Source organism: Aquila chrysaetos, chromosome 12, assembly GCF_900496995.4.
Source record: "Aquila chrysaetos chrysaetos chromosome 12, bAquChr1.4, whole genome shotgun sequence".
NCBI classification, from domain to species: Eukaryota; Metazoa; Chordata; class Aves; order Accipitriformes; family Accipitridae; genus Aquila; species Aquila chrysaetos.
This window is the reverse complement of record NC_044015.1, coordinates 3,759,655-3,781,404: the sequence shown is the minus strand read 5'-3', so window position 1 is coordinate 3,781,404 and position 21,750 is coordinate 3,759,655. Positions and strand designations below refer to the sequence as shown.

The following is a 21,750-nucleotide window of genomic DNA, read 5'->3' as shown; positions in this document are numbered from 1 at the left end:
TAAACATTGAATAGTGATGAAACAGTTAAAGCCAATACTGGCTTTGTGTCTACATCAGTATAAAACTTCCCGACTCTTATTTATTGCTATTGTTTTCCCACAGTGTATTAGTCACATTCAGTGTGTCATAATCTAGTGTGAAAGCTGAACTCTAACATAGAAAGAATAGATGATACGTGCTTTTCTTTTCAGATTTCTTAAAAAAACCTCTTGTATTAAATGAATCTCACCAATAAGGCCACATAGTAATTGTAAAAGGAAGAGAACTATCTTAAAAGTTGATGATTTTCCGCCGCCAAAGAAATTCTATCCCCCCAAACATCTCATAGGTCTTTTAATATGAAGGCATATTAAAGATTAGACAGCCCAGAATGTGAAAAGCGTGTTTTGAAAATGGAGCAACAATCTAAAAGAATACTAAAAAGGGTATGAATATATTTGAAAAGTGTAGTATCCTAAAAGAAAGAATTGTTTAGAATGACAGTTACCAAAGAAAGGGAGATATCGGGAAATATGCCCTTACTCACAGTCACATGAGCTATGGCAGGACGTCCTGTAGAAAGGACAAAGCTGCAGATGTTTAATTGGGGTAGATTCCTTAATGAAGTAAAATGATGAGCATCTTTGATTTCTGTGGAATGAGGCCTATTTATATTACTCTAAAAACTTTTTGCCATAAGAGAACAGTGATACCTTGCCTTGTATGAGATGGACTTGAAGAATTATATCCCCTAAATTGCTCCTAGTTTCACACTGCCCATTGTGTTCATGGCTTTCCCCTATCTGAACAGTTCAATACTACCAGGTACAGGAACAATAAAAATGTATTACGTCTAGGGAGTAAAGAACAGACCGCGGTATTTACTTTTGTAAGCAACTCTGGGGTAATTATACGTCAGTAAAAGTGCAAGCCTTTAACCACACCATGGGCTCATATCCTACCATGGGAAGTCAGCAGTCCCTCCATTTAACTTGAAGCAACTGGACACCTAACATCACCCTTAGATTCTGCATTGAGACAAGAAAGTTTTGAACATCCATTACATGTGAGGTGTTCACCTCCTGTCACAGACAATTTGTTGCATCATCGTGTAATATTTCCCTGCTCTTCTCCACAGTCCAAACCTGCAATGTGAGATGCATGAATGGTGGGAGCTGCAATGAGGAGTCCTGCCTCTGCCAGAAAGGCTATACTGGAACATACTGTGGACAGCGTAAGTACTGGCAACACCTGCTGTATACATGGTGAGCTGAAGGGCAAGGCTAGATTCATGCAGCCTCGTGACTAGAGAGGTCACCTTGCACACACTGATGTACTCTTTGATGTCATCCCTGTATTCTCCTCTCCATTGGAATCTCAGCCTGCTCTCCTTAGGGGGTATAGATATTAGATATAATTTCACTGTAAATATATATAAAAATATATATGCAAATATATACGTATATTAGATATCATTTCTCTGCAAATAGTTTCAGATAAACAGCATATTCTCTGGGAATGGGCTTTTTCTGGGAAACCTTCATTTTAGCTCAAATGAAGTCTTTCAATTAGAAGAAGTAAAACAAAAAAACCGAAACAAACCAACATTTTTTGATTATAAAGTACGCCTGGTTACATTTGGGGAAGTTCACTTTTTAGTTCTGTTTATTTGACAACACTGACTTTCTATAAGGAAACGTCAATATAGTAATTGAAAGACATTTTTTCAACGTTTTATGACTTGGTTTTCTATTTTGCCAAAGCACCTATACCTTTCATAGGGAGAAATTCAGTTTTTTCCCCTAGTTTCCCATGAAAGATATTTGGCAATTTTAAATCATTGCTTATGCACATTGTAGAATTAACAACCAAACAACTTAGGTGCCATCTTTAAGAATTGTCTAGTAAGCAAGTATGCACAACAGTTTTTAAAAAGAATCTCTGATCAAATGGAACTTCCCAGGCAAATTTCCAATCCCTGTATCAATGTGAGATTCACTAAAGTCTTCAGTGAAGTCTGTGAGAATTTTTTTAAAGATGGGCAAACCACCATATTTCCCCTAAACTTATCCTCAGCTATGACTGATTCATTTTTGCTGAAACTTTCCAAAAAGTTCAACTAAAGGCAGACACACCATATGGAAAATTTCATTCTGAATAGCTAAAGCTTGGGAAAATTATAAGTAACAGCAATCCGGGGCTTATAATGGAACGTGCTAGGCAACCTTAATTATGTGCTGCTACCAGCTCCACCTATAATATCCTCAGTAGAGTTTTCATAATGGTTCAGATATTGGCAAGACATCACTGACAGGGTGGGGAACAATGGAGAGTCCCACTGGCAGCATCCCAGCAGAGCAGATTTCGGCTTCCTCGGCTCTAAGATGGGTGTAGCCTTTGAAGGCTGTGAAATGCAGCAGTACCTGGCCTCTCTGCAGCTCAGAGCTTGGCACTAGACCAGTGAGGGCCACGCTGAGGTATCGTACAAGATTGCTGTAGACCTCACCTTTCATGAGTTTATATTCTTCTCATCTTCAATGCGCTGGTGTTGCTGGGCAACTGAGTAGCTCAGAGAGTGAAGCTCCGTATGGGAACTTTAAGAAGTGTCATAACAGTCGTAACAATCTCATTAGTCTTTACAGCTACTGAGATCTTTTTAGTAGGTCAATGGCATCTGTCACAACCAGCAATTGCTCATGTCATGAGCAGAAATGTTCCTACATCCTGTTCAATTAGCTTAGTCTCAGCCCAGGACCTAATCAGCAACCTATTCCTTTGACTTCAGTCCTAGGCTATTGACTGCAGTTTTTCAACTAAGGGTAGCAGGTCTAATTTTAAGTCAATGAATACTTGTGTGCTGATCAGACTGGATCTTCTTTGCTTTGGGTACATGGGTTTAAACAGCTGACTAGTCTCCTCTCCTCACATTTCACTGTTGTCATATGTTAAACATTTGCCTTTATGCAGTTTCTAATTTTTATCAGTTCCTCTTGACCTTGACATTTAAATCCCTATGCTGACCTGAATGAACTGAGATTCCAGAGTGTAGGAAATCCTCTCAAGTGAAATAAGAGTTTATAGCCTTTTTATAAATGAGTTCATTCATAAACAGGAAGTAATTTTCCAGGAAAAAATATTAAGACTTTTCTCTGTATATTCACTGCGTGGAGGAGACTCCTGACGGGTGAACAACACAAAGTAGGTGATATTCCAAGTCCTGCCAGCACCACACGCCTCACACTGTGGTTTCATTAAGAGCAGAAATCACTGATTTCTCTTTCTATTTCAAAATAGCTGTCTGTGAAAATGGCTGTCAGAATGGAGGTCGATGCATTGGGCCAAACCGTTGTGCTTGTGTCTATGGATTCACCGGTCCCCAGTGTGAGAGAGGTAAGGAACACATTTTCATGATATTATCACTGACAGAGCATAGGATCAGGAGTTGTATATTTAAGCACGTGTATTAAGGATTCACAATTTTATGTGAATTTCTGCTCAATTCCTCTGCCTGATGATACAGCCTGTAATGACAACCTCATACCCAAACAACTTCCTGAGATCCCTGGTTATTACATGTTCAGGATGCAAAGTGCCTACTGACTGCACGGCTGGTCTGTGTCTCTGGATCCTCCTCTCCATATGTGGCCCCTTGTAGCTGTTTGTTAAACATCAGTAAAACCCTGTGCTGAGTACAAAATGGGTATTTTCCTCTTGCGCATTTCCCTGTTTCTTGTCTTGATAACCTGGGAGTGGCTTAGAAATGCCGGGAAGCCCCTTACCACAGCATCCTCATGAAGGGAAGGTGACACCATCAGTCCCTTCCTAAACACTAAGAGAGAAGGGAAAAGAAACGTAAGCCAAAACTTTCAAACATGTGATGGGTTGACCCCAGCCGGCAGCCAAACACCCATCCTACGTCTCTCTCACTCCCCTCTCCCTTGGGATGGGTAGAAGACAGAAGGAAGTCAGAAAGACTCATGGCTGGAGATGATGTCAGTTTAATAAGGAGAGCAAAAGCTGTGTGTGGTAGCAAAACAAAATAAGGAATTGATTCACTACTTCCCACCAGTGGGCAGACATCCAGCCAATTCCTGGGAAACAGGACCTCAGCACCTGTAACGGTGTCTTGGGAAGACTAACACTGTAACCATCTTATATCCCCCCCTTCCTCCTTCTTTCCCTGAGGTTTTATGGCTGAGCATGATGTCATATGGTGTGGAATATCCCTTTGGTCAGTTCTGGTCACTTGTCCTAGCTGTGTCCCCTCCCAGCCTCTTGCCCAGCCCCAGACTACTAGACTGGGGCTGGAAAGAAGCCTTGGCGTTGTGCAAGCACTGTTCAGCAACAGCCGAAACACTGGGGTGTTATCCACACTGTTTTAGCTACAAAAGCAAAACACTGCACCACAATGAGGAAAGTTAACTCCATCCCAGTCAGACCCAACACAGCCAGCTAATTTTGGTGCCCATCTTGAGTTACCCTGAGCTGGACTTGCAGGACTCGATGATCTTAAAGGTCTTTTCCAACCTAAATGATCCTATGATTCTGTGACTCAGTGTTCACTGTTCCTGCTCAGCACTGCAAGTACAACTCCCTGCAGCTCTTGCAGAGGAATGAGTCTAAGGAGTTAGGGACCACACGCAGTTAGGGACCACATGCAAAATGCCGGTTTAAGGACTTGGCCAGCTCGCACAGGAACTCCATCAGACATGGGTAGATGGCAGTTCACCAGGCGAGCACTCAGGTCCCCCATCAGTAAGACCATTTCTGCAGACTCCTGCCTCTCTCACTAAATAGAATCAAATTCCTGCAGCAACTCAGTTTATTGCCTGAATTTGACCTGTCCTGTGTGCTTCAGGAGACAGTTACTTTTGGGTGAAGGAAGTCAATACCATGTACCATGAAAAATTAAAACTAATGATGTCACCAATGCTAATAGCCGATAATTTTCAAATGAACATGGACCTGAAACCCCAAAAGTCAACATTCCGACCTTTGCAAAATTATTTTCACGGATTAGTACTATAATTACATGAAAAACCTTGAAAATTATGACCAGAACTTAAGGTTTTCCATGAAAGTACCTTATTGTAGTAAAAATGTTTCAAAGGGAAGCATAAGCCAACTCTGGTTTATTGTAAACCTCATGCAGTTTGATGCCAGCTGCTCATCCAGTATGAATCGAAACAGCTCCAGTAAGAACCACAGTTTTCACCAGCTAAGCATATGGCTCTTAGTGACATGTGGCTTTGCTGTATTTCATCCAGCCAGCATGTGCCGAATGGCTAGATCAGGTTTACATTTGGGCAGTGTGGGTATGACTGAGGTTTTGGCTGAGATATGAAATTTCTCCCTTTCCTGTTGGCTTAAATGGACATCTCACGACACTGCTCTGATATGATTTTTGGCAAGGTCAGAGTGGCACAGAGCAGAAATGAAACTGAAACATGAAGCCAATGTGCAAACTCCCAGGATTAAGATCAAAGCACCCTGGAAATATTCTGCTTTTCTAGCCTCTCGCTTTCTCGAGATTGGGCTAATTCTATTTAACTCCATGTCCAAGGATCGGACTGTTCTTGCCTTTAATGTTTTTTTCCAAGTTGGGGATTCTTGGCAATGTGATTTAGAGGGTGAGATAGGAATAACAGTTGGTTTCCGGTAGCCCAGGCATCAGCCAGCCCAGCTTGAACAGTGGCCAGCAGAAATACGCAGAACTCAACATAGTTGTGCAATGTTCCCTGGTTGCAAAAGTATCTACTGAACCTAATGGTGCAGGTGCCCCATAAAAGGCCTCTGCTGTGGTTTGAGCCTCACATTTATTGGATGCAGAGAAGGGAAAGCTTTTTAAGAGCCTCCACACACATTTATTGAAGTAACCTTTCATTGTTCCAGTCTCCTTCTTTGTACTCTACTGCAAACACAGGTATCAGTCGAGCACTGCCGTTATATATTCTTTAAGCCCTCTCCCTGCCTTTTTGTAACACACACACACACGTGTACATGCAGATGTGGATTGCTGTAGTTATGGAAAGGAATTATGATAACAGCCTTTCTCTTTTGAAGGCTCTACCTTGCAAGATTCCTTCCCCTAAAACCCTAAACCCAAGCCCCAGAACTGTGTGTGTAGAGCAGCTTACTTTTTTTCTAGCTCATGGGGAACTGAAGTAGAGATTCATAAATCGATATGGACATTGGCCTTGTTTGAAAAGAAAGCTAGAAATTTCTTAAAGAAACTTCTGGATACAGCAATGCCAGGAGGGACTGAAAAATCCAACTGTCCTGACTCTTGTGTGTGTGGTAGTGGAGGGGGTAGGAGAGAGAGTGGAAGAGGCAGGAAAAGAAGGGGTCTGAGCAGGGGCAGACTTTGGAGACATCTTGTAATGTATAAAATTCTTTAAATAAAGAGAGCATTTTTACAAAGCCTTTAGAGATTTGGTTTAGTCCAGACTTGTACTAAGAGACAAAACAAGCTCTCCAGCTGTGTATACACAGGTCTTCCCTGCCAAGACAAACAGAGCGCTTGCTTTGCTAAGAGATGTTAAAAGTTACACTTTTCAAAGAGGCTCCTGGCTGGGCAGTCTGTGAGTTTGCAGCCAGGTGAGGTGGTTGTGACTGACCTACCAGAATAATTAGCGTGACAGCAAAGAACTTAACCCTTCCAAGGAGAAAATTAATTCCTGCTCCATCACTAGGCCTGTTAAGATGAAGTCCCTAAGCACCAGACTTACTGGAGACATGACCACTGTTGAATTCCTGTTCAGTTTCTCCATTTAAAGCAGCCACGTTATTTGACATGTTTACAAGCATCCTTGGGAGTCTCCAGTAACAGGAGACTCAAGTAGCAGGCTTGGAAGCAACATGGATCATCTATAGCTCTCCATTTATCTCTGAGTCTTGTTCCTAAAGATTTTTCTGAAGAAAGATTAATTCAAAGCAGAGCCTGAAACCCACTGGCTTCATATGTAGGAAGTACAGCTTTCAGCCCAAGGCTCCGTGGTGATGCTCTCATAGCACGGCTGGGTAGGTGTACTCTGGAAATTCCTTGGATTCTTGCCTGCATCTCTGTGGGCAGAGAGCTTCCATTAATGCCAGTTACTGTCTAGCAAGACATCATTCACCTTCCTCCTTCCGACACAGAGTAGCTACTGTGGTGTTTCTCATGGGGGAACCATTGCTAACTACTAAAAGCAGCACGCTGGCACTAGGCAATAAGAATGCACTCTTGCACTCTAGCATCCTTGTGCCTGCTGCTTCCAGACCACAAAATGAGAGATTGTCCTGGCTACGGAGCACGAAGAAAATGACAGGTAGTTTAAGCTGGCTTTCACTGCCTTTCAGGAAAGAAAGCAGAGATAATGTGATACGTACAGTCATTTCGCTCCGTGTTGTGAGATGTCTACTGATAGGAACCATCTGGGCTGGCAGATCAGACCACACTCAGCCGGCAGAAGAGAGGACGTATTGTAGGATACATCTCTCCACCTCTCCCAGCCCCATTACTGAAATGGGGCAGTTGGTTTGAATCATAGCTGGGTATTGTGGAGATTTTATGTTCTGAGCATAGGACAAAGCAGTATGAGCTCTGCTGCTCCATCCTGAGTCTGGCTCACTGCTTGTGCTTGTTTAGGCAGCTCATTACATCACCCTGTTACATTTCTCTGTAAAATAATAGACATTTTGCTGCAGCACAAGAACTGTGAGGAGTCACCAGAGGGTTGCAGGAGGGCTGGTAAATCAACTGCTAGCAGCAATAAGAGCACGATTGAGGCAGGACTGTGTGTTGAGATACAGTCAACTGTGCATTTGCTCCTGATGATGTTCCCAAATAAGCCACCTCAAGGCTAGAGCCACAGTGTTAAATAAACCATAAGATGCCTCAGACTGAAAAGTTGTGTTAAGAGACCAGTCTGGTAGGAAGGATGGGCTTGCTCCAGCTCATATTGCTGTGGCTGGCTTCTGGACCAAGAGCTTCTGGCTGGCTTGCCTCCAGCCAGCATGGATGCACTGGATATTTGATGATGTGCTTTTACAGGCAGAGATGTTACCTCAGCCTAAGAAAGGATACTGAATATTCTCAGCTTGATATAAATGCCAGGAAATGTGGTTTTTAAAGAGCCCTTCTGTATCAAAATTCACCAGTATCCATGTTTCAGGTGTAGCAGAAGCAGGCCAGATGATACCTCACACACAGATGGCCCTGAACCGATGACTCTTTGGCTTTGCAACTTGCTGTTATATTTGGGGACGTCATCTGTCTGCTCCTCTGTCACTCATCTGCTTCTCTACCAAAGAGCTCTGTAGGAGAAGCCTCTTGAGCTCAGCACAGGCATAACCAAGAGTACAAAGGGATTTCCCTCAGTCAGGACAAATCTCTAAGTGGTTTGTTCAAGCTGAAATGCCAGTCTTCCTCATGAACATTTCTTCCCAAGAAGACCTGGATAAAATGGTGCCATTACTTCAGGAAGAGTCTTTGGTCAAACACACTTTACATCCTGAGGGCTGTACCCTCTTCAGCAGCGCACACGCTGGCAGAAGGGGCTAGCTGACAGTATCACAGAGGGGTGGGATGTCCCTTAGCAGAAAAGTCTTTCTTGTAGAATGTCACAACCCGTGAAATCAGGGGCTGCCCCTGGTCATTCTCTTGAAGCAAGGCAAAGGGACTGAAAGCTGAAGGAAAACAAGTTCAAATTGGAAAAAACAGATCATGGAGACCAAGGAGGTCCGTTTCAGCTGGCTGTCTTCGACAGGAATGTGCTGGATCCCCCTCTGCACTACAAAACCTCACTTTAGACCTCTGTGGGATAGATGTGTCCAGCTGAGGACAGCGCGCCATGAAACCTTATAGGTGATGGGCTCATAACAGCACTGAGAGGCAGGATTCACTGACCAAATGCAGACATTGCCTTTAGGATGAATGTATATAGAGGGGTGATCAGTTCTGCCACAGACATACGGACTATGGACGTCTCTACATTTAATCAGGTGAATCCCATCTCTGGAGTCTTCAGATCAAGAGAGAAGGGCTTTCTAAGGATGTGTTGTGGCTAATCCATACGTGGTAGGGTTTAGGCAAGAGTCTCTGGTTGTCATGTGCTAGCTTGCTTGACGTTGGGACTTCAGACCAATTCATTCTTAACAGATTTAAAATCTGTAAATGCCTTAACAGTGTAAAGATAGTTGTCTGTAGGCTTCTCTCTGCTGCAAGGCACAGCGTGGTTGCCACGATCTGATTGTTATATGTGCAGAAGATAATACCACGCAAAGATACTAACTTGTTTCAAAGAACACAGACCTGCATTAGTCCAGCTCATATCTGTGCTGAGGAGTCGGGATTCTCAGAAAGGCTCGTTAGCTTTGTACAATTGCTGTTGTTTGTAGTGTGGCCGTTAGCTGTTCCTTTGCTCTCTGGAGGTGTGCTTTCCTACAGGCTTTGGGGTATCAGTTTAGACTGGCAAGCAGTGAAAAACGTGCCCATCTGTGTTGATGAAAAGAAGGCATTCAAACCGCACAAATCTATCCAACTACAGATTTATTTAGGGTTTTAATTTGACTTTATTTTGCTATAACCATAAAAAGAGATAATATTACTTTTAAACTATAATAAACTAAATTCCTGAATGCTAAGCAACAGCTTCTGCTGCTGTACACTCAACAAGCTGCATGTTCAACAGCTCAGGGCTCCAGTAAGAGGCTGCTTTGTAATGGAAGCAATCTAGCTACCTTCACACTTCATTCAGGAAATACTCCACTTCAGAGGTAAATACCTTAATAGCTAGGTACTCAAAGAATCTTAGCATCATTTCCTCTCTCTACTTGACATCTTCAGGGATGAAGAACTACTGAATATATTGTATAATCCCAGCAGCCTTTGGTAACCTGAACTCACATTACATCAGTGTCAGAGGAAAAGCTGCAGTACAGAAAAAATGAATCTGTGGGGAGAGAAGCCAATTTTTTTTTTAATAGTTTTACAGAAAAATGAAACATTTTGATGTCATGTCTCTGATTTCACCCTCCTTCAAGTAGGAAAAAATTTGTTGTAAAAAGTGACAACGTTTGACTCAGGTGAAGGTGTGGAAGCTCCTCCTGATTCCAAGGATGATGTTTAATTTGGTTTTTTTTTCCATCCAAATGCTGAAGTCTTCACTGTGGATGCCAGTTGGTACCTCTTGTGAAAGAAAGTCTTCATTTACTTTGGAAAAAAAAGATTTTTAGAGTAACATTCTCGATCTTTGTGGAGACTGGTTCCTATGATTTGTCTGGTTCAGAAGGCCCTTGCTATGTCTGCATGTCCTTTCCTCTTAATGGTGCAAGATTTCCAAAAGTTTAACCAACAAACTTGTGGGGTGGTGTTCTTCAGGGCAAACACTTCTGGGCTGAGCTGAAAGCCAGCTGTGCTCCTGAAGCCTTGCATAGTTCCTCCCAAGTCCCATATCCCATGAAGAGTCTTGGAAAGGATTGTGTCCATGTAAAGATAATAGCAAACTTAAAACTGGCATCCAGTGTCTGAGTTCTGGCTCTTCCTTAGCCAGTGCAAGAAAACAAAGCCCTATCACTGAATGCAGTGTTTCAAACATGTGAACAAAAGCAAGGTTAGAGCCACAGCAGGTCCTAGATATACAACATCCATGGAAGAGGCAGTGTGTATCTCCTGTTCTTCCACAGTCCTCACTGCAGGACTGTTCCCTTTCCAAAACCATAACCAGGACTGGGTTGGATTGAAGTGAAAATGCTCCCAAACAGCAGCTTCTCACCAACAGAATCCATGTCTTTCAACAATTCACAGCTGTTTTCATGAGATTCTCATTTCTCCTATTTCTTTCCAAATACCTCGAGGACTGTCAACCATTGAGTGAGGAGGACACAAGCTTTCAAATACTGCCATGCGTAGATGGGTTAAACCGTCTACAGCCATCCTCTAAAAGAGGAAGACTGAGAGCCTGTGTGTGGACCTTGATCCCATCCCATGGTAGAGCCTTGGTTGGTCTCTTTGCAGCAGGTCTCCAGATGAAGCCACAGCAGCAGTCAGTGAAGAGCAGATCATGTTCTGCATGTCCAGTGCTTCTCCAAAAGCACTTGGGATATAACCGGAGTGGGCAAAATCGGGTCCCAGGCATAAACAAGACATAGTACATGGGGAAAAAGGACAGATAGCATCTAAACCGCTACTCAATACATTTTACTTTAAAGCTGTTGCTAATTTTCATCTGTTTTCTTCCTGCATCTCCATTATTCTGCTTATATCAAGATACAGCTTTTTATATTTTAGCATGTATGTAACATGAGGATCTCCTTTGATGTGCACTCAGGGAAGATTTCTGAGTCTCCATAACATGTCTGTGTCTGTAGATTCACCAAAGTTTCAAAAGGATTTTGATGTCTTTTTTTTCTGGAGGGTGGCCTTGTGAACCCAGGGTTCCTTATAACTCATACAATTCCAGTCCTGGAAGAAATGTCCATTAACAGTGAGTCAGACTAATGCAAGTCCCGGGATTAGCATATTTTTATATGCTATATCAATTTCTCAAAGATCCTTACTGTATAGGACAGCAGTTGCTCTCATCCTCCTAATTTAATTTGATTTCTATCAGTCTAACTGCCACTTACCCATTGTCCTGAAATATTTAAGCACTAGAAGAATTGCATAAGGAGGCTGTGGATTTTTATATCTGTAGGTGTTTAAGAGCAGGTTATACAAATATTGGTTAGGTCTAACTCTGGTAGTCAGCCTTGTCTAAGGGAAAGAGAAATTCAAAATGATCTCTAGCATTCCCTCCAGCCGTAGCTCTTCTAGTGACAGACACCCCATGCCGTATATAAACAGAATACATGATCCAAAACACCATCTTGTAACGTACAGATGGATGCTAGTGAGTGTCTCAGCATAAATGGCACTTTAATCCACTCAGATTTCCAGATGGTGGGAATATTGCAGAATACCCCATTATTCTTGCTTGTAAGGCCTCTCCAACCCCCTTCTGAGAAGAGCTATTAAGAGTGGCTTTGTCTCAGCTTTTCTGTTTCCTCTTCATAATGATTTTTTTTCCCCAAATTTTCAGTCTAATTTGGAGGCTTAGGAGAAACGAAGCAGCCACACAGGATGTGTCTGATCCCCATGCATGCATGTAAAAGCCATAGCAGGAAGCAGCCAACAGTAACGCGGTCCCTTTGCTCACTCCTGCCTAACTCAGGTCACAGTCCTGAACTTCCGAAATGCCGCTCCTAGTGAAGTAATCCGTAGGGATGTATGTATTTCACACCTTTAGCTGGAAACTCCCCCAAAGGCAAGGCACGCAAGAACATACAACATGCCAGCAAGAAAGGGACCACAAATAGTTCATGGAAATTCAATGATATCTGAGATAACTTGGAAAGGTCTTTAATCTCAGCCTTTGCATTTCAGATTAAGGTACGTCAAATTCATTAATTTGAGCTGCCCAGTAGAATTTTTGTTCTGGGGATAAATGTCAGCTTGGCAAAAATATCTCCCCCATACAACCTCTGGCTGTGCCTGAGGTCTATGCACATCGTAAAGCTGAGCCCCAGTCCATCTGCTTTTCTGAAGGAAGAGTGACGCACAGCAACAACCCCAGAGGAATGGAGAAATCCCAGAAACATGGACTGGGATGTGGCTCCTGAGACCAAACTGAAATTTGCTTTGCCTGGGGCTCCACATACATCCCCTGAGCTGCAAGGCTGTGCCAGGGTGTCATGAACTCTTCTTCATTTCTTGGGTTTCAGTTTTCTGGGGTAGGAAAAAGGCAAGGGAAAGCACTGGCTATGGTGGCTCCTTTCTGCCATGCCCACTCAAAGCCGTCTGGGTGGTGCAAGTATAGTACGCAGCTGAGACATGAGTTTGCCGAACACTCGGTAAGCCCTTCTTCCTATCAGTTCTGGATTAAGCTTGAAATTACTTCAACCAAAAATCTTATGGAGGAATGCTATTGGCAGCGGTTAAGATTTTTTTTCCCCCAATGAGCTTTTTAATAAAAGACTGTGTTTACAAAGAGATTTCTCATCCTCGTTAGAAACCAGGGGTTCAGCTGATTTTTCCTGGTGCTCTGCTAATCCAGATGTTAAGACATAAAGCAGAACTTGTAGCTGAGATGTGTGATGGAGTTCCTTCTCCTCAGCCTGCCTCCAAAGGTGAGGCATAAGCTCCCATCTCTCTACATTGTGGTAGAAAAAGCGTTTTGATACTCAAGTGCAGTCCGAAGAGCTCTGACATCTACTGCTATAACTTGCCTGCCTTTATGCAGAAAGGTCTGGCAGAAACTTCACCACAAGTGGAATGCAACTCTGTACTCAGTTGTAGGTTGCCATTTTCCTCCTGCAGACAGGTTTACTTCATAAAATAATTATAGTTCTGTGAAACCACATTTCCCTCTGATCTCTGCAGAAAGCCAGTCATAGTCTGCTGGGAATACTGGTGGGATGTAGATGCATCCTGCACATATAATTTTCCTGCATGCCCATGGGCTTTATGGTACAATCCTTAATGAGACAATCACATACTACTTTTCCCCTGCCAGAGAGTGGGCAGCACTCCCAAAGCACAGCTACTTAATACCTTTGTTTGCTGCTTGGTGTTCAGCAGGTAGCTCAGAGGCCCGTTCCTTGTGCAAAATGGGAACTAGCCTCTGGAATCAGAATTAATTTCCTTCAGAGACCTTCATGGAAACAGCATTCCCAAGATTTATCTTTAAATCTGACAGGAATGTTTTGACTGGAATTTTCCAAAACTGCTTATCCTGGGTACAAACCTCTTTCAGCCTGAATAGGTAAAATTTGGCAAACGTACAAGTAATAGCAAAGAGGGTCTTTGCAAAGAGATGCATGAGTCAACCTTGTCCAAAGGCAAGCCATTTGCGTTGCCACTAAGAAACACAGGAGCGTTTGAGTCAGCTGTAGCTGAGTGAGCCGAGGAGGCTGGACCGTCATGGGTTGGGACCTTCTTGTCTCTGCAGCTGGCACCTCATTCCCTGCTCTGGGTTGGGCAGGAAGGTGGCTGTCTTATCTTCTGACCCTTCATCGCTCTTGGATGCAGTGACATGTGGCTTTCTCTCCTTCTCACTGTGGGGTGGGGTGTCCATGAGCAAGAGTAGTCTGATGTTATTGAACCTGCTGATCCTTGTGGGAGAAGAGCGGCATGAAGATAAATGCCTGTTTCCACTCTTCACCCAAATCCGGAGACTCTCTCTGCAAGGGCTGTAAGCAGCCCTCTGCTAGCTGACTGTGAGGAGTGCAATAGAACATCACATCACAGTCACAGGCTCAGTGGAGCACGTTTGGAGGTAGATGCATGAACAGCTGCAGTTCCTGTGCACTGATATCAACCCAAGGCTGTGCATCAACCCACCGTTCTCTGCAAGCCCGTGAAGATGACGAGGAGGAACACAGACTGGCAGGAGAGGCATTGCTTGGTCCACATCTACTCAAAGGCCCTTGGGCAGTTCAGCAAATGGGTGCTCAGGTCATGGTGGCACAGCAGCTCCAGGCCTCTCCAGCCAAGCAGGGTCCACATACATGCCCCATTTGTGGCAGGGACTTGGAAATCTTCCCACTGAAGACAAAGACAAAGCCTGCTAAAGTGTACTGGGATAAGAAGATGCTAAGGAGAGCGCAATATTTCCACTTCCATTAATACAGTCTGAGAAAAATCTAATAACATGCTGTTTGTATCTACTTGGTCATTTCTGAGACTTCTTCCTTCTATTTCAAGATGCTTTAGCTGTGGATAAGCCTCTTCCAAAGAACACCTTGCTCTGCCTCACACGAGCATTGCATTGCCACTTTTGAAATACAAAACCTTTGCTGAATGCAGCAACGGACAGATGAAGATGACTGCAGCTCATGCACAGTAACATTAATACAATCAGGCAAGACCTGTAAAACTAACCACATTGTTTGGAAGTCCTTGCTCAGTAGTGTCCTTGCCATTACTTCTTCCCAGCTCATTGTCCCAAAAGGAAGGTAGGCAAAGTCCACAATCTCTCTGCCCAAAAATGCTTCCCACTTGGCAGACACAAATTTCTCCTTCCCTTGCTCAGTCCTATCAGGAACACACAGTCAGGAGGAATCCCCCCAAATTCAGTCACAGCTCAGCCCAGCCCAGCCACCATCTCCTTATATTCTTTCCCCTGATATGCAGGAGCCTGCCCATAGTCATGATCTCTGCCAAAGGAGTCTGAGAGGTGCAAGTCTTCCCCCCCCGGGGCAGGTGTGTGTGTGGGGAAGAGTCTGGAGCTACCAAACCCCATGCCACCCCCAGCACCTCCATTCCTGCACCTCCATCTCTGGACAAACTGACCAGACAGGTATTCAACAGCCCACAGCGTTCTGACCCCGTGATCTCTTCCAGGACGGAGGACACAGCATGGATCCCCCTGCTCAAACCCTCTCAGACATTTCTACTACTGCTGGAACCACTGGCCCAGTGTTACCGTGTGTGCGCTTTGTGCCTCAGATGCTGCTGTAGTGGAGAGCCCTTGGAGGAGGGTTGTGCATGGAGCTCTATCTCAGGTTTCATCAGGCTAAGACTTTGACAGGAAACTGTAAAAATAGGACAGGAAAACTTAAAAAACTTCTCCCTTTACTATTTCCTTTGAATATGTTTTTTCAGCACTTGGAATGTCTGGCCTTATAAACTGCCCCAGCCAGCTTTTTCTTTTCTGCAAAAGTCCAAACAGTTAAACATCAGGAATGTGGCTGTGTTTGTATGAGGTAAGGAAATGACTAGGTGGAGAAAGTATTCCATGAGAAAGGAGCCCTTTACGGAGACCCTCACGCTGTTCTCCCTGCATCCACCATCCCCCCTCCCACCAAAGCTGTCACGTATCGACACAGCCTGAGAGGCTTAGCAGACATTTAGAGTTGCGCTGTGTGCCGAGACCTATGATCAGTGTTGTAAAATCTCTGCATTCACGTTTAGTGCAACAGAAATAATTGCGGGATTTTTGGTTGGCTCCTTTCGGTTGGTTGTCTGGCTGGTGGCTTTTGGATGCTGTTCCCCTGTGTACTTTCCCATACGTTCATGGTCTCTCTATAAGCAGGGCATGAACTGCCCCATTAAGCATTTAATTTGTAAGTTATCAGCTCTCCCGGCATGTCCCAGGGGGCACAGCCAGTCTTCTCTGTGGGGTCTCTGGGGAACACCCCCATCACAAGCAGCCAGAGTCTGTGTGGGAATCTGTTTGGGTAGAATTTGCAGAGGCATCTGCCAGATTAGTGCCTTGCCTTGGTTGCATCGGCTCTCGCTCACTCCCAGAGCTCCAAAGCCCAGAAGGTTACAGACAGAAAGAATTGCAAGGCTGTGCTCCCGTGGCCTGGGGGACCAAGCCTCCTGCTGATGGAAATCATTCACTCAAAATAGAAAAATAGATATTGGGCTTGATATCCACTCTCCTTGCTCTCCTGTACTCAGTTGCTGGAGCTTTTAGAAAGCAACGTGGAAGCCTGCCAAAGCCTGGGGCATGTGTTGTAGTGACCTCATCCCAGCGAGGTCTGTAGCTCTCTGGGGATTACTTACAGGCCACGTTTCTCCTTACTGTTTTAAGAAAAAGCCTTCAGCGAAAGCATTGTTTATTATGAGAAGGAATTTGATTTTTAGCAAAGAAAAATCTCTTCTTCCTTGCTGCTCTCTTTATTTATTTTGTAAAGAAGGAATTCACCCAGCCCATGGCCTGTCTCACGAGGGGATTCCAGCCAAATGGTGCCAGAGAAATGGCAGGCTGAAAGACGGGGTGAGAGTGCGGCGGAGAGCTCTTCAGTCCCTTCACCTTCCTTTTAGCCTGGACTCTGCAGATCTGCTTACACGGCTGGGGTCAGGCATATTCGCGTTTCTAGGATTGTGTTTTAAATAGCAAGGAAAGTAGTGCAATTGTTCCTGCTTTTGCATCTTCACCCAGGGATCTGGATTCCCATTGCAAGCATTAATTTACTTGGTGATACCCTGCTGGGTAGATGGATGTTGTAGAGGTGGAGGAAGCTATCCTTTTTCTTGTGAAAATTTTCAAACAAAATGCTTCTCTTCAAAAGTTCTTTGTCAAAACCTACCAATTTTCCCCAAGGTACAGTAACAGCCGGTTAAAAGAGAGTAAAATGTTAATTTTAAATGCCTTTTGTTTTCCCCCTACAGCAAAGCAGTAATTTAAATTGGATATGAAATAAAGTTGTAAATATTTCAGGTTCAGATACTGTTTCAATTCAGGTGTTGTTACAAACCATTTGAAAAATGCCCTTGTTTATGGAAGTGTTCAGTTTGAGATCTCCTTCAAAGAAATCAGTCTGAGTTGCTGAAATTAACATTTCCATGAAAATAATGGCATTGAGTTATGCTGTATAGCCCAGGGAAACATTCCCTACAAAAGATTTCCATTGTTTTCATTTAGCATTGGGGAAACTGAGCAATAGAGAAGGTGCCTTCCAACTGTTGTATATAAATGTTTGATAGCCTCAGAGTGGTAATTTTAAATAGTCTGAAACGCATTATTCTTTTTTAATGAGTCCAAGCTGCATTTCTGGCATAAATTATAGCCATGGCTGGCAAGGAGTAGTGCATCATTTTTTATTACCTCTTGTAGGAGGTGAGACAGGTTCTGGCAAGGTGAACTTGGGTTAAGTAGGGTAGGCAAAGCCTGGGCAGCGTCCCTGGTCAGCACAGCACCCCAAGTGCTGGAAACGGAGAAACTATGAGGTTTTGTGTGCTGGCTTGGCTGAACCAGAAGTACTTGAAGCCATTTACTGTGCTTTAATGTCCCACCCCTTCCAGCAGGACTCCATGCAGCACGTGGGTGAAGGCAGATGTCCACAGCAACCGTGAAGCGTTCCTCCACTTACGTCCTAGACACACTAATTAGGAAAGTTAAAAATGTCTACAGGGATATTTTCAGGAAGCTGCTTGCAAGTGGAATAGCGTGGCTCAGTGTAAGAGCACGTGTAATGGCATGGATCCCACCCATTAACTCCCCAAGGGTTTGCGGCTTGGAATTGTCAGGAATGGCCATTCATTAACTATAGGGGTTCCTAACGATCTCCATGACAACCAGCCAAACATGGAAACTGGGAATGAGGTCTATTCCTGCTACGCTTCCTCTTCTGAGCACATCTGGGGCCTGTGTTGGCTGCAGGACTGAGTAGATAAGACTCACTGTAGCCCCAACATGGCTCTGCAGCATCTGCAAAAGTCCCCAGTTCAGGCTAGGTGGTGCTTCAAAGCCGTACGTGGGGGGAGGCGAGGGTTTGAAAACAAAGAGCATAGCAAGGAGTCAGATTTCTTGTGGTTAATGCAAACACGTTGATGCTTCAACTCTGATTCCATGGTGCCTTTTGCAATTTGAGCGGTCTCCTTGCTGGCTGCTCAAGACAAGTAGGCATGAATAGTAACCTAATCTAACTCTACGGTGATAAGAAATCTACAGACTGAATGTGCTGAGCACCGTCTACTTTGAAATTAATAGGGCAAGAAAGAAAAATGAGATCAGTGCATGGATGAGACTGATGACAGATGCTGGGCGAGAAGCTGATGTCTGTCCTATGCTGTGTGTTTACTGTTTGCAAAACTGTATTTGGAAAGCTTAAGTCAGGCAGTGAGCTGGCATGTTTTTTGCAGCTACAAATGACTGGTAAAGGCCCAGATGTGCATGGCCCTGCTGTGTTAAAAGTCTGTTCTGTAGAGGTGAAAAGATTCTGGCTGATTCCCAAAATAAAGCCTGATCCAGTATTTCTTGCAATCTCTTTAATGAGAACTTTACCTGCAGATGGAAAGGTGGAACTCATCCATATCCTACCACTGGACACTGTTACTGTAAGGCTGAGTAAGCTTGAAAGAGGGAACAGGAAGAAATCTCAGCTTTCAGCGAGGAAGCCACCTCGTCTCTGTTTTTCCAAGGAATGTACCAGCAAAGACCAAACTTCTGAAGGACAACTACCTGCAACAGGGTTCCTGGAAGATGGGATCCCATACATAGACTGTAAAAGGGCTTTAGACATCTCCTAAGTGCACATATTTCCTTAATAAAATTTGATTGGTGCCTCATTAAAAATTTAATAATTTGACCATTAAAATTAGCAACAGATGGGAGCTGGAATGCAGCCAGGCTTTCTGGCCTCCAGACTGCAATTTCCTTGGCTTCATTCCCTCTAAAGAAGTAATCTACATATGAAAATCTATTTTTGTCAATTATTTGTTTAAAAGGGGGTGTTCTTACAATCACACTTTCATTATCAATCTCAAGGAATTCTTGCTGCGTTGCATCCAGCCATGCCTCAGCAGGATAATGTGGGAGGTGCAAGTTTACCCCTTTTCTCTCTGTACAGTGCTGCCATGCCTCAGCTTTTGGGTTATACATTTATGTGATTTGACCTCCTAAGCCAACCAGAGCCCTTTGTAGGTAGAACCACAATGACATCAGCCACATGTTCTTCTCCATGCTCCTTCTGACTAGGAAAGGGGGAAAGCAAGCCCTCTTTATTAGGTGTTTCTGCATTGTCCTAGGGTTAACAAGGTTTCAGAATAGCTCATAAAATGTATGATATTTCACTGTAAGCACATAGGCACTGCCACATTCAGCCACAGCTGCAGCCCACCTAACTGTAGTTATCTAACACAGAGGCTCCAGCTGCAATGATGCTGCAGCACAATGTTGAACCCAAAACAACTCTAAAATTTAACTGCCCGGATGGCTTACAGAGTGGTAAGAGGGTGGATTCAGGGCCCCTGTCTGAGATGACTTTGTGCCTCAAAGCTCTGGCAGTGCCCATAAGCTAATGTCTGGGGAACAGTATAGGAACAGCGCAATCCTGTATGATCCTCCTCTGTAAGAATTTCCTGGGGACCAGGCACCTGTAGCTCACAATCTTTGACAATTCACAACATCCTCTGTTAGAATTCCCCTTAACTTATGTGTTGCCTGAAGAACCACTTTTCTCAATTTATTTTGAATCAGCATCACTTCTTATCTGCAGTAATGCATGCTGACTCTGCAAGTGAGTAGCCTGTTCCTCCTCAGGCCACTCATGATTTTGTACCCTGCTATCAGGTCTTCCTCCAGGTGTTTCTTTTTCAGACTGAGAACCGCTAACCAGTGCAGCTGTTCCTCATACATAAGCCCTTCCACACCTTTGATCATCCTTGTTGTCCTTTTCTGATCCTTTCCCAATTCTGCTAGCTGCTTTCTGAGTTGGGGGCTAGGACTGCAAGCAGCCCTCAGGACGGAAACAAACTGTGAGTTTAGTGATGATGCTCTCTCTTTTGTTCTTTATTCCTCTCCTAATACTTTAGTACAGTCTGTCAGCTTTTTTGTTGTTACTGAGTTGATCACTCTATTGAAATAAGATCACAAAGCAATTTCTTTCATAGTTCTTTGGGTATGATGGTTGAGAAGATTTAAATTGTTCACTAGTGTGGTTATAAAGAGGTCTCCTTGGTCTGTTCCTCAAGGTTGAAAATTTGAGCAAAAGCTTTGCAGTTTTACTAAAAAAGACAGCGGGTGAGAAAACAACTCAAATTTTGTTGATTTCTTTTCTAGGAATAAAGTAGAACAAACTAATGCATTAAACTTGGCATGGCAGGAGACATTAATGAGGACCATGTGCTTTGGTATCTTGTTAAAATTTGGGTCAAAAAAAGATGATTATTTGGTAACTCACCATTGCAAATGTAGTACATATTTCTGTGCAGATTTCCAAACAAAGGCATTTTTATGAGATCACGTCACCTTTATACCAGTGTAACTTCAAAATCATTGCCCTTTTTTATTTTCCCTCAAATCCTTCTTGCTGTTTACATCTCAGTGACAACCACAGACCAAACTTGTTTTGACACTCTTTTCAGCATTAGTTTTTAAGTATGACTGTGCTCCCAACTGCTCAAGAAATATAAATCAGAGGGAGCATTAAGCTGGAAATAAGTAATTATTGTGCTAATTGATTCTTTCCCAGAGATGGAGGAGGATTTCCTGTGTGGTTTCCATGTAGCTTATGCTTACCCTGATGCCAGGTGGGACAATTATAACACAGATGAACCTCACACAGTTTTTACTCAGCACAAGCCCCAGGGCTGAGGAAGGCACATCAGCACAGGCACTGGCAGTCTAAAGCCTGCAGTAATTGCCAGCATTTCCAGATGATCTTTTACAGCCCAGGATAAAGGCACTCTGTCACGGTTTCATGCAAATGTAGGTTCTGCCAATGTGGCTGCCATGCAAACATACCCTATGGGAGAAAGCTTTCTGTCTCAAACCATCTATTTAATGGTTTTCCTTGCTTTTTATTCTTTGCACATGTGTGTCAGGATTTAAATAGAAGGGAGCTGATTGCAAAGATCATGTGTGGAAAGACTTATATCTGAGAACTTGCAGGCCAAGAAACGGAGCTTTGCTTTGTTGAGTGTCTACATTATACTAAGACATTTCTGGAAACAGAATTATTAATCTTCAGATGTGGGTGCCAGTGCTGCCCATGGCTTGTGATTTAGGTATAACCACCCTCCACACAAGTTTTTTGTTGCTTCACATGTCAAATCCAAATGTTTCACTGCAAAGACAGCTGTGAGCTAATCTGGGTACTGATGCAGGGATTTGGGTTCACAGTCAATTACTAATTACTGGGCACTCCAACATCAAAATTCCCTAAGCAACTTTGCAAATCTCAGCCAGGCTATCTGAAATAACAGCTATTTGACCAACACCTAACTTTCTTAGACAGTTAATGTGGAATTTTCTGGTCTGACAATAACATGGTTAAAGGTCCTTTTTCCAGCCACAGATCAA

The 21,750-nt window shown here is 43.6% G+C and overlaps 1 protein-coding gene across 1 annotated transcript in view; it reads left to right on the top strand.

Moving 5' to 3' along the window:
• Nucleotides 1–21,750, top strand: part of FBN3 (fibrillin 3) — a 114,234-nt gene that overhangs the window by 26,402 nt on the left and 66,082 nt on the right. Inside the window, 2 exon segments of the mRNA XM_030033280.1 lie at nt 1,119–1,214; nt 3,275–3,370. Of these exon segments, the coding sequence (XP_029889140.1) occupies nt 1,119–1,214; nt 3,275–3,370 (192 nt within the window).